Genomic DNA, 15,914 nt, shown 5'->3' with positions numbered 1-15,914 from the left:
TTTTATAATTATAAACATAGAGTTCAGTAATTATGAATATAGCAAGGTGGACACGGTTCCACGACAAAACAATTGATCAAACTTATACTTCGCTTGTTATACCATGGACCAGGGTCCATATTGCAAGATGGACCCTAATCCTAAATTGTGTATTTTAATATTGAAATTGTGAACTTCTAGAATAGAAATTGTATTTTTAAGTCAAAACACATAACAATTATAAAAAAGAATTTGTGAATAAAATACAGGGTCATCACAAATTATTAATTTTTAAAAGATATTGTGAACAATTAGTATTTTTTTTTTTTTTTTTTGAAAACCAAAGGAACTTCCATTAATCAAAGCAAACTTGCGATACAACTAGGTGGGATAGTCTCCCAAGAACCAAGGACAGAAGATGAAACAGCCGCCCGTGCAAGCACATGAGCAACCTGGTTCGCTGACCTTTGAACAATTAGTATATATGTAAATGTAAATTGCGTATCTTTGAATCCAAATTCACAGAATAATTTGCCCTTGTACTTTGAGTAACGTCTAGTCAAGTTAAGATTTTGCTCCGTATATACATATGCTGCTTGTATATAGTTGTATACCTTGGCAAGGGTGGGAACATTATCGGTTTTTATTTGTTTGTAATATTGAATACCAATTTATGATGAATGGTTTATAAGCATATTTATTGAGATTTTGATTGGAATCTTTTTTCCACTCCAAATATGATTATTTTTGTGAAATTTTTTTAATTAAATAGTAAAGAGTTATATGTGGTTGTGCATAGGATGTCTTAGTGCAATGGTACCGTTAAAAGATAAAATTAAGATTACAACCCAAATGGCAAAAACCATTCTTTATCCGATTTGAACCAAAACTGTGGACCACCTCGTAAAAGATTGACTATAAATTATGATTATGTGTGATTTATTATTAAATAAATAATTCATAATCTACTCTAATCAATAGGTGATTAGCCTTTGACTTACTGCTGCGGCTAGGCTCGAACAGAAAATCACTGCTGAATTTGCGTGCGTTGAAATAAGCCCGAGCTATCAAGTCAAACATGAAACATGGCTACTTGGAAACTGCAATATATATACAAAATAAGAAGATATCATAGTGATAAAGATATGATTAGCAGTATGAAATCGGATTAGCATGTTCACTGTGTAAGGATCGGGACCAATAACGATAAGATTAGCATGATCTCTGTGCAAGGACGAGAAGCAAAAACCGAGAAATGGTTTCTCTACAAACCACCACTGCCTACTGGGCAGTCCTGATGGGATGAAACTGGCAAGCTCCATGAGTTGAAGACCATTTCTCGCCACACCTGTAGCAGAACTGGTGTTTGCACCTGCAAGTCATGTGAATACATCCCTCTGATTTTTCCACAAGCATTTTGCATTTCGGGCATTTCTGCCAGTGTTTCTTCTTTGCAAGAGTCATCACCATGGCATCTTCTTTCTTCTTCTGCGTGTTCAGCTTCTTGAATTCCTTGCAGGTAAACTCGGGATGCCAGGGGACTTGGCATGCTGCACAGAATGATCTCTTGCATAAAGGGCAAGTCGACTTTCCCATGTCCTCCCCGGTGTCATTAACCAACATGGAAGAGCAGTCCCGGAAAGGGCAGTACAGTTTCTGAGAGTCGACGTACATTGACTTGCATACAGCTTCATCCCACCGAACTAGAGTCTCCTTAGGAACCAAATGCTGATAGTCACTGGCATTTAACAGAGCTCTGCAGTTTATTCCAGGGCAAATGACTTCAACCATGTTTGCTTCAACCCTTGCGATGATATGCTTGCTCATGCACTCAGAACAGAATGAGTGAGAACATTCGTCATGTTCTATCATCTGCCATTTTCCTTTGTCCTCTAAACAAATCTCGCAGAAGCTTTTAGGAAAGGGTCCTCCCTGGACAGATGAAGATGCCTCATTAACAGTCGGAGCAGTAGAAAGCAAATCCAATACAGATGAAGATGCATCATTAACAGTCGAAGCAGTAGAAAGCAAAGCCAATACAGATGAAGATGCATCATTAATAGTTGGAGCAGTAAAAAGCGAAGCCAATAAAGTTTCTTCAAACTGCAGATCTTCAGCAAGTGCAGCATCTAGATCCGGAACATGAACCTTCCTGGTTTTTTCTACTTCTGTAATATGTGAAGATTATCAACAAAACAGAATATAATAGAAGTAATTAAGGAAACCAAACATTGATTTTTTTTTAAGTATTGATTATGATTTGAGGCAAATGACACTGCATTTCAACTGGGAAAAGTGCTGCCTACTGTTTAGATAATATCTAAACCATTGAAAACAGAATCCAAAAGGCAAAAAAGATGATCACTTCACAAGTGTTTCTTTCAGTTCAAGGAAATTGAGAAAAAGCAAAATCACTACATCAGCTGCAACACTGTAGCAATAATTACAGATTAGAAACAAACAAAGTGACAAATTAAACCTACCACACTATCGATTCCCTACTGCAGCAATCAAAGAGTTTTCTTCGCCGATCAACAAAATTCATCTAAAACTCAACAAATCCGACACAAACAGCATCATCAAGCAACCGGCAGCAAAGTAGATCATTCACAAACAATATCTACCACTAGCAGAATTTAAAAAAAAAAAAAAAAAACCTAGCAAATGAAAATCAACTAAAACTGTTACTCCAGGCTATCAGTTCTACCGATCACTTTTACAAAATCGTAACGAGTACTCCAATACTCCATACTTGATAACAAAACAAGTATTGATGTATTGATTACCAGTGGAGAAATCGCGGCGAACTCCAAGGCACTTGCTCTTCATCTTCTGCTTAGTCGTCTGCTTCAAGTCACGCACCATCTCGAGCAAGAGGTGAACGGAGATGATGACCGCTGATACACCTACGAAGGAAATGATGAGGTCATGGAAATCCAGGGGGGCGATGTAGGCAGTCCACAATTCATTGAAGAGAGCTTGAGCAGTCGGCGAAATTGAATTGGAGATATTGGCTAAAAACGATCCCATGAACGTACGAATGTACGATCCGGAAGAAGAAACAAGGCGACCCGAAGAAAGGGGAAATTGTTTTAACTGAATTTCATAGTATGATGAAGTTGGAAATTGGAATCCTCGGCACCGCACGTCCGCACTATATGAATAAAGTTTTGTTTTGTATTCTTTTTTTCTTTTCATTTTGCAACCAAATATATTAAATTTCTAAAAAAATACTCTCTCCGTCCCATTTTATCTGTCCTACTTAACCAACACTTTCTTTTTTGTTTATTTTCTTTAATATTCTTTACTTATTTTTAAATTTGATTTGTTGTGTTTAATAGTACTTTTAGTGTAGTTTCTAAATATATAAATTTTGTATACTAATACTAAACTTAATATTATGAAAAATTGGATTAAAAATGATTTCAGTCAAGTCTCCTTAACTGAACCAGACACATAAAATGGGACGGAGGGAGTAATAATAATATTTTTTATAAATTTATATATATATATATATATATATATATATATATATATATGTTTAGGATCATATGAGACACTTGTGATAACGTGAGAATAAATCGCGTGTATCCATCTAATATTTTTTAATGATCTATATTAATATTAAGTGTGTCCGAACGCGAATTAAATGTGTGCAAACGCGATTAAATGTGTTTGCACACATTTAATTCGCGTTCGCATACACTTAATTTAATCTATATCATTAAAAAATATTAGATTAATGCACACGATTTATTGCAAATGTTCTTATTGAAACCCTACTATATTTATTTATTTATGTTTAAAAAAAAAATATAGCACATCTCACACTATAAAATCTCAATAAAAAGATTTATTCTAACCTATTAACTATTAAGTAGTTAAGAGTTCTACTCAAAAAAGTAGTTAAGAGTTAAGTTATCATTACATATATATATATATATATTTTGCAGTATAAGTCTAACCTATTATCTTCAAGAATTAAGTCTAACCTATTTATGTAGACTTTCATAACCCATGTGAGATCATCAAAATGGACAGATCTTTGATAAAATATACTTTTCTTTTTTTTTTTTTTTTTTTTTTTTGAAAGCAAATATACTTGTTTTTAATGATAAATTTGTAATCGGTCCAATTTAAAACAAATTTATAAATCTGATTTTTAGTTTTATGATTACCAAGGATAGTCATTCGACAGACCAATAAGATCGATTGAATCAATAAAAGATAAATAATAGAGAAAAAAATAAAGTGACAATATTTTTACCGTGAAAACGGAATGGTGCGTCGTGTAGCATTTGTGTTCTTCTCCTAGAGAGATGTAGAGGGAAAAAGATGATTGATTGAGCTCCCTTTCTTGGAAGTGAATAGGACATCTTATAGTTGAAGAAATACCACATATAGTCATATGGTAATGTTGTATGTTAATGGTAATCGGGTATTTATGGTAGGGTGAGCTATTTTATGAATGTAGAAAGATTTAGAAAATATAAATGAATTTAGGAAATATAAAGATATTTACGGAGTATGTAATAGCGATGATATAACGTGTAAAATAATATTTCGAAATGTAATTTATATAGGTTGACTTTCTTAATCTTGTGACTGTCATTTTAATTCATTCTTCCACCGCCAAAGCTAACTAGTCACTCACAAAATTTAAATACAGTAACTATGTATATTGTCGTCCAGATTAGAAAATCGTAATTTGAGTGTTTTATTATACATGGGATAATAAAATATGAATTCTAACACAAATATGTAAATTGTGTACTCAACTTGTTGATTTATTTGACAGCACATTCTATAAATTAAAAATCAAATATAATAAAAATGTAAAATAAATTATATTTTATTGATTAGGAATGTTAATCTTTAATGAAATGATTGAATCACCCCTTTTATTAAATTTGTTATTATTATTATTATTATTATTTTTTGTTGTCTATAGGAGTCTTTTTGCACTTATCTATATAAATAAACATATTTTATTTTTATTCTTAATTAATTAATTAAATATAATTATATGTAATTATCAACGTTTAGACATATGAAGGACATGATTAATTTTAAACATGTTTTATAGTGAAATTTACTTCTTCAGTAAGATTACTAGATTAATACACATGAGCGGAGTTTATATCTTAAAAAAAAGTTTTTGAATATGTTGTCTTTTATACACTTTTGGGTAGTTCCATGGTCTTGAATTGCAAACTTTTAGAAATTGGTTGTTAATTTGATTGGGTAGCTAACCAAATGTTTTCGTTTAGGTACAGGTGCTTGCTTCTACTTTAACAATAGGGAAATAATTTTTGTAAGATTAAATGTGTCTTTAAAATATCGGTCACTAATTTTTGTATTTGTTAAATATTTAACTTTGTTATGATGTATTATCTGTTCAGCACAAAGAGCTAATAGTCTGTTTCCACTGAAGTTTAAACTCATAATTTTCCAAATAAAAAAACAACTTAGTACCAGTGAACCACAAAGTCTTCGGTTAGTATTATATATATATCGAATCGAACCTACTCTGATTCGTATTCGATTTATTGAAATTTGAATCAAGATATAAGGATTAAAATCACGAATTGAATTTAATGTATTTGAATTGATTTGTTTACACACCCAATAACATTAAAATAATGTCATTGGACGGTCCAAAACCAAAGCAATGATATTACTACAAGATAACAAGTTCATGAATATAAATCTGAGGATCAAAATATCATCTCTGGATAACTAGACCAAACTTAGAGTCTGTCGCCGTAGACAAGAAAGCAGCTGGATTCTCTCATTGAATCTATACTCTTGGTTGTCAATATTATGATGAGACCTGTGAGAGTAATAAACTAATATAATTTTTTTTTTCTTTGGCTAATGTACATCTAAGTGTCAAAATTGGCAAATTATGGTCCACACAGTGTTATGTGGACCATAACAAAAAGTACATTTTTAATATACTAAATGTACATTATTTTTGTACTGAATGTACATTATACAATATTATGTACACTCAGTACAAAAATAATGTACATCCCCTGAATACAATGTACATTATTTTAGTGTTGAATGTATATTATTTTTGTACTAAATGTACATTATTTTATAGTATACAAAATATGGTCAACAACTTGTATGGATCATGGTCCACGCAGTAATGAAATTGGTCAAAATTCCAAAATGGACAGGTTTTCAATATGGGCTCTCTTATTTTTCAGTTATGTTATGTGGCCTCTTGTGTTGGGCCTTTATATGTTTGTATTGATCATGGCAAATTATATCATGGATCATGGTCAATTTTACATTACGGATCCTAATTTAAAATTATTCACACTCAAATTATGTGTATAGAGTTATGTGTCCATAAATAAATTAAATACACATAATATATTAACTACGGTCTACAGACATTTAATATGTTAATTGTAGACATATAATATGTGGTTAAGATATTATGGAGTATGTGTTAGGTTGGAAGGAGGGAATTAAGGGAAAATGAATTGCAATTCCGTGAGAAAAGAATAAAATGTGAATTTAAATTACATTATCATAAGGATTAAATGATAATTTACCATGAAATTACAATTTCACAAAGTGTGAAATTGCAATTCATAGAATCTCCTAGGAATTACAATTTCATAATCGGAAGAAATTACAATTCCGTAGAATTGCAATTCCCACCAATCAAACCATGAAATTGCAATTCCATCCTACCAAACACCTCATAATTTTTGTTTTTATTTTTTATGGGTAATGTACTAATGTACCTCAAATTGTCAAAATTCCATAATGGACAGGTTTTCAGTATGGGCTCTCTTATTTTTCGGGTTATGTTACGTGGTCTCTTGTGTTGGGCCCTTTATATGTTTGTGTTGCTCATGACAAATTATATCATGGACTATGGTAAATCTTATACTATGAATCATGGTTTAAAATGATTCACATTCAAATTATGTGTATGAAGTTAACATGTTAATATATTATCTATTTGCAAATAAATTAAATGCACATAACATATTAACTATAGACACATAATATGCGGTTAACATATTACGGAGTATGTGTTTGTAGTTAACAAATTATGTGTATTCAATTTATTTACATACATATAATTTATTAACTGAAGACACATTATTTTTGAATCAAGATTTATACATCATGTTCGCTACGGGGGCCGTGAAAGCTGGCCCAAGGGGAATTGTCACTTGGCGAGTTATCTCTACGGTCGTCCTCACAAAGAAGCTCGTTTGCCACTTGAACTTCCCCTTTGGGTTACATTATATATGTTTATATTACACTACAACCTTTGTACATGATCCTTGAGAGGCTTACAATCCAATAGAAACTAGTTTTAAGGTTACATCTTTGAGGTGTTGTCTGATGGGTTGTCAAGTTTAGCAGCATCTTTGGAGACAATGATGCTTACCAATTTGCAAGGCTCAGCATCCTCCAACATTTGAACCACTCTCCTCATGGTTGGCCTTGAATTTGGGAGGGCAGCAGTGCACAAAATTGCTATCCTCAAAACCTTAATTGCATCTTCCTTAAATGGCTCTTGGATGGCTGAATCAACCATGCTCAATATGCTCTCTTTGCTCTTCAACTTCGTGCTCACCCAGCTCACAATGTCGTTGTTCTCTCCGTATTCTGCCTCGATTGGCTTCTTCCCCGACACCAGCTCCATCAGCACCACCCCGAAGCTGTACACGTCACTCTTTTCCTTCACCTTTTGCGTGTATCCGTATTCTGCAACGAGTTTGATAGGTCACGATAATCGTCATGCATGCATGCTTGCTTAATAAAACAATTGCATAAATTTAGACAAAGCTTATAATAAAACTTGAAATGTTTTGTACCTGGAGCGATGTATCCATGAGTTCCTGGAATGACATGAGTGGTGTCTTTACAAGAGCTGTTATATTGGAGAATCTTTGCCAGACCAAAATCTGCAATTCTGGGCTTGAAAAACTCGTCCAATAAGATATTACTGGACTTGACATCCCGGTGGATGATGGGGCGGTCGCAACCATGGTGCAAATACTCTAAACCCCTGGCCGCACCGACAGCAATCTCATACCTATAAGAAATATATTGATTTGCCACTCATATATACAATTTTGGACAATAGTAATAATAATGTTTACATATTTATCTAATTTCCATATTGTTACCTGGTCTCCCAGTCCAAACCCATCTTTTTGCACGTGTGGAGCCTGTCCCATAAGCTCCCATTGCGCAGATACTCGTAGACCAGAACGTTCGAATCCTCGCTGGTTATGCTGCAATACAGCTTCACAACGTTAACGTGTCGGATGGAGCTAAGCGTTTGAACCTCGGCCTCGAACTGCTTCGACTTGACGCCGCGTTTCCCCAGCATGGGAGTGGTGGCGAGGGATCGTCGCCGGACGGCGGTTGTGCCGGAGTTCCATATGTGTTTCGCGGCTAATTCGGTCCCGTTTTGGAGGACGACGCGGTACACGCTCCCGGAGCCGCCTTCTCCGACCAGATTTTCTTCCTTGATCGCGTCGAGAATTTCGTCCTCCGTGAAGGTCAATGCGCGGAAGGATTTGACGGCCCAGGAGTGTTCCTTCAGAGACCGTTCATGGTCGTCGTTCCGGCCGCCGTTCTTCTTTAAGTAGAAGAAACACGCCAGCGAGGCGAGGAGCGCGACGGAAACGGACAATAAACAGAGCAAGAGGGTGTGTATGGCGGGGGAGTTGCTGGATTCCCGGGAACACTTTTTGAAATTCTTGATTTTCTGGCTACAGAGTCTTGGATTTCCGGTGAAGCTGCCGTTGTAAGCCTCGACTGAGAGGGAGTCCGGTATGGGACCGGATAACTGGTTGTTGGAAAAATCAACGAGGTTGAGCTTTAAGGATGATAAAGTTCCGGGGATTTGTCCGGAGAGATGATTGCCGGATAAATTCAATGAAGTTAACGTCGGGAGAGATCCGAGAGAGGCCGGGATTTGGCCGGAGAGAGAGTTGAAAGCTATGTTGATGTCGCTGAGAGAATCACATGAGCCCAGTGAATCCGGCATTGAACCCGAGAACTCATTGTTGTGAAAGTTAACAGTGTCTAGCTGCTTCAACTCACCAATTGTCGCCGGAATCTCCCCGGAGAACTGATTATTGCTCAAATCAATCGATACCAAAGCAGAAGCGCCGGAGATTTCAGGCGGGATTTCGCCGGACAATTTGTTATTTGAAACAAATAACTGCCCCAACGACTTAGCGTTCTTGATATCGGCAGTTATGGAACCTTCGAATGCGTTATTCGCAATATCAATAATGTTGAGATTTGGCAGTCCCCAGATTCCGGTAGGAACTTTGCCGGAAAGTGAATTCTTGCTGACGCGAAAACGTCTCAGACTAATACAGTTCGCGTAAGTTTCCGGGATTTCACCGGTGAAGTTATTCTGAAGTATCAGAAGCTCCTTCATCTTCCCCTGTTTGCACATATCCGGCGGAATAGGACCGGTGAAGAAATTCTCCGACAAGTCGATGAAATCAAACTCCGCCCAAGAGCCAAGCTTAGCAGGAAGAGTTCCGGTGAGATTGTTCGTGTAGAGCGATAAGTTGACTAGGTTCTTGAAATCTCCCAACTCCGCCGGGACTTCGCCGGAAAATTGATTTTCCAAAAGCTGCAAACTTATCAGCTTATTCAAGAACCTGATTTCGGAGAGACTGCCGTAAAGAAGATTGGACGAAGCGTCGAAGTACTGAAGATTCGAGAGGTTTCCGAACCCGTCTGGCAGTTTTCCGGTGAGCTCATTATTATACACTTCCAGCTGCCATAGCTTCCGGAGCTTCGTTATTCCGGCTGGAATTTCGCCGGAAATGTAATTCATTGACAACTCCAAATTCAGCAGCTCCGTCAGGTTTCCGATCCCTTCTGGGATCTTCCCTTCCAGGCTGCAATTCGATAAATACAGCCAATTCAAATTCGTAAGCTTTACAATAAAATCCGGCAACGTTGTTCTGTCGAACGGATTGTCCCCGAGACTAAGAACCTCCAGCTTCGTCATATTTTCCAGCGAATTCCAGGGAAATTTTCCGGTGAACCCACTGTTGTTCAAGTACAAATGCGTCATCTGAGTGAGCGAAGACATTCCCGGAATCGGTCCGGAGAATAAATTATTCCCAAGGTCTATATACGTCAGACTAACGCATTTATTCAAGCTGTCGGAGACTCCGCCGGAAAGTGAATTGAATCCCAGAGAGAGCTTTTCCAGAGATTTAAGAGAGCAGATAGAATCGAAAGGGACAGAGCCAGAGAGGCCTCGGCGGGAAAGTTCGATTTCTTTGACTGAGCCATTTGAATCGCACGTAACTCCGGGGAAATCGCAGGGAGAATGACGCGCGTTCCAGGTATCAAATATCTTGGTATCGGAGTTTTGAAGGGCCGCTTTAATGGCGAGGAGAGACTCGAGCTCGGTGGCGGCGGCGGAGATGAATAGAAGGGATAGTATGGGTAGAATGACGAGGATAAGGTTTGGCCGGAAAATATGAGGCGCCGCCATGGCTGACAATTGGAGAATTGTCTTCAGTTGAGAAGGGTGCGAGTGAAAACTGAAGACGAGATCGCCGTTTTAACGAATTGCGCGCTTTCACACCAACTCCATATACTGTTTAATTTCTCATTTTTTTTTTAAATTTTGGGTGGGCAAGGAAACTAGGTTGGCTATGTTTGGTCGAATTTATTTTAAACTAAAAATATATTATTATTTTACCATAAAGATTTTATCATAGGAGCTCAAGAGAAAAAAAAACTATCAAACTTATATTTTTTTTATACAAAAATTATGTTTTATTCACAAATCTGAATCACTCTTTTTCGTGTAACTTTTCTTTTTGATTTAAATAAATGTGTATGAATAAATACAAAATACAATATTTCATATAATTATATGGAGTATTTAACAGCCTTTAATAAGCTACGTGACAATCTCATTCGAGATAATCTTGCTTGATAACCAAATGATATTCTTGAATGCATTCAATTTTATTCTATTTTTTTTTAGACAAAAACACAAGAACTTCATTAATAATTCAAAAGGGCAGAAATACAAGCAGGTGGAATAACCGGGCCACTTGAAACTTGAATTCCTAGAATAACCAGGGGAAAAGGGAAAAATTCATTGATTATTTACTAACCAGGAATTCAAGTTTCATAACTGCTCATTTCGCGTGGGTACAGGCTGCTGGGAGGGAAAATATATATTTCAACGAGGCATGAATGTAGGAACAAGGGCTAAGTTGGGAAATCATGTTCAGAGACGAGAAACATACACCGATACACACCACTTACATATTTTTCGTTCCGAGACTGTCCTTAAATATCACTATGACTTAGTCACTTTTGCTTTCATAAGTCCTAAATATCAAAATACCATATCAAGGAAACATTATTTTTTTCCTATCTAAACCAAAAATCACAACATCATACCCATCCATCGTAATATCAATAGTTTACTCACTTTTACAATTTTATATTCAAAAGACAGAATCTTTACAAAATCATACAAGTTGAATGGCAGATTCAAGACTTGTATACAATTGTACCTATCAAGAATATTAGTTCAATGATGAATTATAGAAGACAAGAGCATATATATTGTATTATTGTCCTCCTTACAAAATATTACCCATAAACTAAAACCAAAATACCATGAACAAACAATAATATAATCATGTCCCTTTCCATGACGTTAGGCAAAAATAAAACTTTAAAAGCCAGCCTTTGCTATTTGGGTTGCAGCGGTGGCAACCATTATGCAAATCACAACTTTGTATTGCAGATTAAAGGCTTCATCTTTATTTCCAAAATTTCAGATTATATTCCTGCAAGTAATCATATTATATGGGGTAATTTAAAATTCCGTTAACCAACCGCACCCTAAGATGTAAGAATAATTTTTATTTTTATTTTTCAATGTCATTTTTTTAATTTTAAATTTCACCTAAATTTAACGTTAAAAATCTGGTTGCTGGTTGACAAAATTAAACCTTAATAAACTGCTCATTTAATAGATCAGATCTGAACTGCTCATCATATTTCCACTGTCTTTTGTTGTCATTATAAATCTTTTTGGTAAAGGAAGAAAAAGATAAGAGTTCACTGTTGGGCACTGGCGGTGGGAAACGTCGGTGTTTCTGCTCTCAATTTCATGTCCAAACAAATTAAAAGACGGCCGACGTTGACGTGGACTCCATCCAAGCATGTGGCTTTTTTCTTCACTGCGCCGGCGCGTCTTCCTACGCTCTTATTTACGTATATAATAACCCCAATCAACACCATAAAAATTTCATACACGTCTCAAAGCCTCTCAAAATTGCACTTAACATTATGTTGAGATAGCATGTATTGACTCTTAAGAAAATTCTACTACATAGTCTCTCAAAATTTTACTCTCTTACGTAACGAGTACTGATAAATTACTTTTTTTTCATGTGAGTTACAATACAAGTGACCAATCATGATTTTATATGTGGAAATAAGTTGAGAGTAAAAAATAAAAGCACATGTAGTATTTCTTTATGAGAGGTCATGAGATTAAGCTTCAGTAGAAGCTGTGTTGACTCTTTCTACTTCAATAAGTTGAAAAAGTATAAATAAACAGATACTACAATGTAATAATGTCAGTAGTACTAAGTCTTACTATTGATCGACATTATAGAATTTTCTTGTATGGATATCCTTGGAGGGTGCGGGAGTTATCGATGTTGGAAAATTTCAAAGGGAAATGAAGGGGTGGATAGCGCATCATGCGCTATTAATGTGAAACAGCGCATATTGCGCTTATTTGTGGATGATATGCGTCCTTCCTTTTGTGGAAGGGATGGGGGGGCTGCTTACTATAAATAGCAGCTCCCAACATCGTTTCAAAACACACCTTGAATTCGAGTCCTTTATTCGATTCTCCTTCTCCCTCCCGTCGTCTGAGCAATAGTGAGGTTCGCCTACGCGATTGCTAGTGCAAGCTATCCGTAGTAGGTCTGTGTAGCCGGTCGAAAGCGTGTCAGGGTTCTAACTGCACTGTTACCCGGCAAATAACGCTTTTAAGGTAGTGTTATTATAACACGGCACAGATTTTCTTTCTACCATACATCCGTAGTGTCCGTGCGTCTTAAAAGGCTTCCAGATCGCGCGTTGGCGTTGCAAGTTTCCCCAACAGTTAAAAGCGTTAGTGTGCAACAGTCAACGAAAATCAAAGTGTCAGAACCGTCTACAACGAAAGGAGTAGAAAAATCAAGAAGTTTAAAGGAAGGTGTTTTGCATGCAGAAAGCAAGGACACCGAGCACACCAGTGCTACCATCACAAGGACAAAACTAGCAAAAGTCAATCTGACAGAGCAAGATGAGTATTGAGTTTCTTTAAATAAATAGTTATTTTGAGTAACTATATTTGCTCTAGTTCTAATGGGTTCGCATGAAGTATGATTATCTTAGTACTGAATTCTAGTTGAGCTGTCTAGATTTTGATTACGTAGTAGTACTTATTTCTTTAGTATTTTGAACACTAATGACATTAATTGAAATAATTTGTGCATAGATATATGCTCTTAATTTTATACCATAGGCTTCAATCGTAATTTAGTGAGAACATGGAAAAGTCATCATTCTTGAACACTCTGTCTAGGAAGATGGTTTTTAAGTAAACTTCGGTTTCACCACTCGACCTGGGAGTTTTTAAGAAGTAGGGTGTTGATCATGCAGGCTAGTTAGAGCGCCACTTGATCTTTACCTGAAATGAGGATGACTTTCATATGTTGCTAATACAATCAAAGCCTTGCAATAAAAGTTGTTGAAGTACTGCAATAGTAATATTGATCTGCATCCTATGAATGCTTTATATGAGTTTTAAATTCCTTAAAGGAAGGAAAAATTGTGCTAGTGGCAACTCTGAAGTCTCATTGTTTAGAGATATTCCGAATAAATATGAACTTAAACATATTCTTTTTGTATGAGATTAATTTCTTATAAGAATATGATGTGAATTTTGTGATTATGTTGTTCAACTTGATGTAGCATGTGGACAACATTATTTCTATAGCTTACTAACAATGAGCACTTGTATATATATTATTTAAACTCTTGGTTGAGTCATATTGAAATACCTATAATTCCTAGTTAAAGGGTAATTGTGATCAATTGAGATAACCAAGTTTGTTGAAATATATTCAACTGTTGAGCATGTATCAGGCAGAGTGCAAAACTGCTATAATGCTTCACAAAGTTAGTCGGCAAAACTCAGCCTACAAAGGAGCTAAAGTTGGGCACCAAATATCAGTCTGGGTAAGAGATCAAATACGTTTGACAAAATTATTTGTAAGTGTTGCTTGTGGGGGTAATAAACTCCTTATATTTTCATCAAAAGTTTCTCTGTGGTATTGAGAATAATGATGAAAGAGAATGTTTCATGTTAAACATGAAAATCTCAAGGGATTATTTACGAGTAAACGAAGTACTCGTCAAAATGCATGTAAGTTTGGTCAAAAGAATCAACTTACTTGAGGGCTAATTATGAGGATTAGTCGTTGACTCATTGGAAGGACTTGAAGTCCAAGTGGTAATGAATTCGTGGTGAATCCCACTTCTGTGGTCAAACGAAGCCATGAAAAGAGTTACAAAATAGTACACTAGTTGGTCATTCCGACAGTGTGTGTACTTGTGAGGTTGAGCTACAGCTCTTAATGAATTCATAACTCTTTGAGAAAGGATGGTTTTATTGAGACAAACCTAATGAATTCACCGCATGTGAGGTTGAGCTACAACTCTTAATGAATTCATAACTCTTTGAGAAAGGGTGGTTTTGTTGAGACAAACCTAATGAATTCACCGCATAATGACATGAGTACAAAGTGCTCTTGGTGCCTTATACTCAATTGGGATGGTCTATGTTGAGATAGACCTAAAGAGATCCCTAACTTGAGTGGAAAAGGGCTACCATGGTCCATGTTGAGATAGACCTAAAGAGATCCCTAACTTGAGTGGAAAAGGGCTACCATGGTCCATGTTGAGATAGACCTAAAAGAGATCCCTAACTTGTGTAGAAAAGGGCTAACCGCCTCTTATGAAAGATAATAGGGGTTATCCCAAGAAGCTGAGTGGCTAAGAAACATGGTGATAACCGTGTAATTGTGGGGGTGTCCAACACCTTCACCACATTGTGATTCACGAGCTGTGATTTGTGTTGCGCAAAACAGTGTCTACAATGGGAAACGTAGACACATAAGAGTCAGACATGAGTCTGTACGGCAGTTAACAATAAATGGGGTAATCACAATGGTTTTTGTGAGATCTGAAAGGAATATTGCAGATCCTTTCACAAAGGGCCTAAACAGGAAGGCCGTCCTTGATATATCAAGGGAAATGGGTTTGGGACCCATAGATACTCTGTAGTCGGTCATGGTGGTCTGCGATGAGGTAGACTTGACAGAGTTGAAGGTCTATCCTAGAATAGACCTAACAGGGGATATCTCAGGGTCGTGAGTATGACCTCATGAGATTCAAGGCGACCAAAGCAAATTAAGTGTGTTGAGTTCAAACTTTGTCTATTCGATGAGTTCAAGATCAAATTCACTCCCGTCTAGAGAAGTACTTAATGTCACTATATGACAGTTCAAGTTTTATACACTGGCATGAAAATTTGTTTTGATCGTTATCAGGCAATGACAGCGTCAGCCTAAATCCCTTTAATGGCGGGGGGATTGTTGGGAGCATTTAAAAGTCTATTTTGTGATAGACTTTGACAGGGTAGAAGTCCATATTTGAGACAGACGTAACATTCTTTAATACTAAGGGTGTTCATAAGAAGTCAAAGAGTTTGACTTTTGTAGAAACTGCTTTTTGAGTTGGTGTGTGCATTCGAGTTCAAAATTTATCTACCCGGTGAGCTCAAGATTAACATCACTCCCGGGAAGAAGATTACT

The 15,914-nt window shown here is 36.3% G+C and overlaps 2 protein-coding genes across 3 annotated transcripts; both read right to left on the bottom strand.

Moving 5' to 3' along the window:
- Window positions 1-1,089: 1,089 nt before the first annotated feature.
- On the bottom strand, window positions 1,090-3,137 carry LOC109149849 (probable E3 ubiquitin-protein ligase RNF217). 2 transcript variants are annotated; one of them, XM_019297866.1, is made up of 3 exons: window positions 2,766-3,137; window positions 1,981-2,147; window positions 1,112-1,929 (listed from the first exon to the last, which is right to left on the bottom strand). In XM_019297866.1, exons 1-3 carry the CDS (start codon window positions 3,007-3,009, stop codon window positions 1,261-1,263), a joined length of 1,080 nt encoding a protein of 359 aa, XP_019153411.1. In that variant the 5' UTR covers window positions 3,010-3,137; the 3' UTR covers window positions 1,112-1,260. The 2 variants fall into 2 exon arrangements, with proteins under 2 accessions (XP_019153410.1, XP_019153411.1); XM_019297865.1 differs by having other exon boundaries at window positions 1,090-2,147.
- A 3,976-nt stretch (window positions 3,138-7,113) lies between these two features.
- LOC109149721 (receptor-like protein kinase HAIKU2) lies at window positions 7,114-10,597 on the bottom strand. The gene is made up of 3 exons (XM_019297661.1): window positions 8,151-10,597; window positions 7,836-8,056; window positions 7,114-7,725 (listed from the first exon to the last, which is right to left on the bottom strand). Exons 1-3 carry the CDS (start codon window positions 10,499-10,501, stop codon window positions 7,337-7,339), a joined length of 2,961 nt encoding a protein of 986 aa, XP_019153206.1. The 5' UTR covers window positions 10,502-10,597; the 3' UTR covers window positions 7,114-7,336.
- Between the last annotated feature and the right edge of the window lie 5,317 nt (window positions 10,598-15,914).

The sequence above is a fragment of the Ipomoea nil genome, unplaced genomic scaffold (genome assembly GCF_001879475.1).
Source record: "Ipomoea nil cultivar Tokyo-kokei standard unplaced genomic scaffold, Asagao_1.1 scaffold2159, whole genome shotgun sequence".
In the NCBI taxonomy this organism is placed as follows: Eukaryota; Viridiplantae; Streptophyta; class Magnoliopsida; order Solanales; family Convolvulaceae; genus Ipomoea; species Ipomoea nil.
The sequence above is the reverse complement of the archived record's forward strand: the minus strand, read 5'-3'. Positions and strand labels throughout refer to the sequence as shown.

Excerpts from the sequence above, each read along its gene's own strand:
- LOC109149721 (XM_019297661.1), bottom strand. The coding sequence starts at position 10,501 with ATGGCGGCGCCTCATATTTTCCGGCCAAACCTTATCCTCGTCATTCTA. Across the intron at positions 8,057-8,150 it reads GGTTTGGACTGGGAGACCAG|GTATGAGATTGCTGTCGGTG; the intron begins GTAACAATATGG and ends TATTTCTTATAG. Across the intron at positions 7,726-7,835 it reads TCATGGATACATCGCTCCAG|AATACGGATACACGCAAAAG; the intron begins GTACAAAACATT and ends AACTCGTTGCAG.
- LOC109149849 (XM_019297865.1), bottom strand. The coding sequence starts at position 3,009 with ATGGGATCGTTTTTAGCCAATATCTCCAATTCAATTTCGCCGACTGCT. Across the intron at positions 2,148-2,765 it reads TCGCCGCGATTTCTCCACTG|AAGTAGAAAAAACCAGGAAG; the intron begins GTAATCAATACA and ends CACATATTACAG.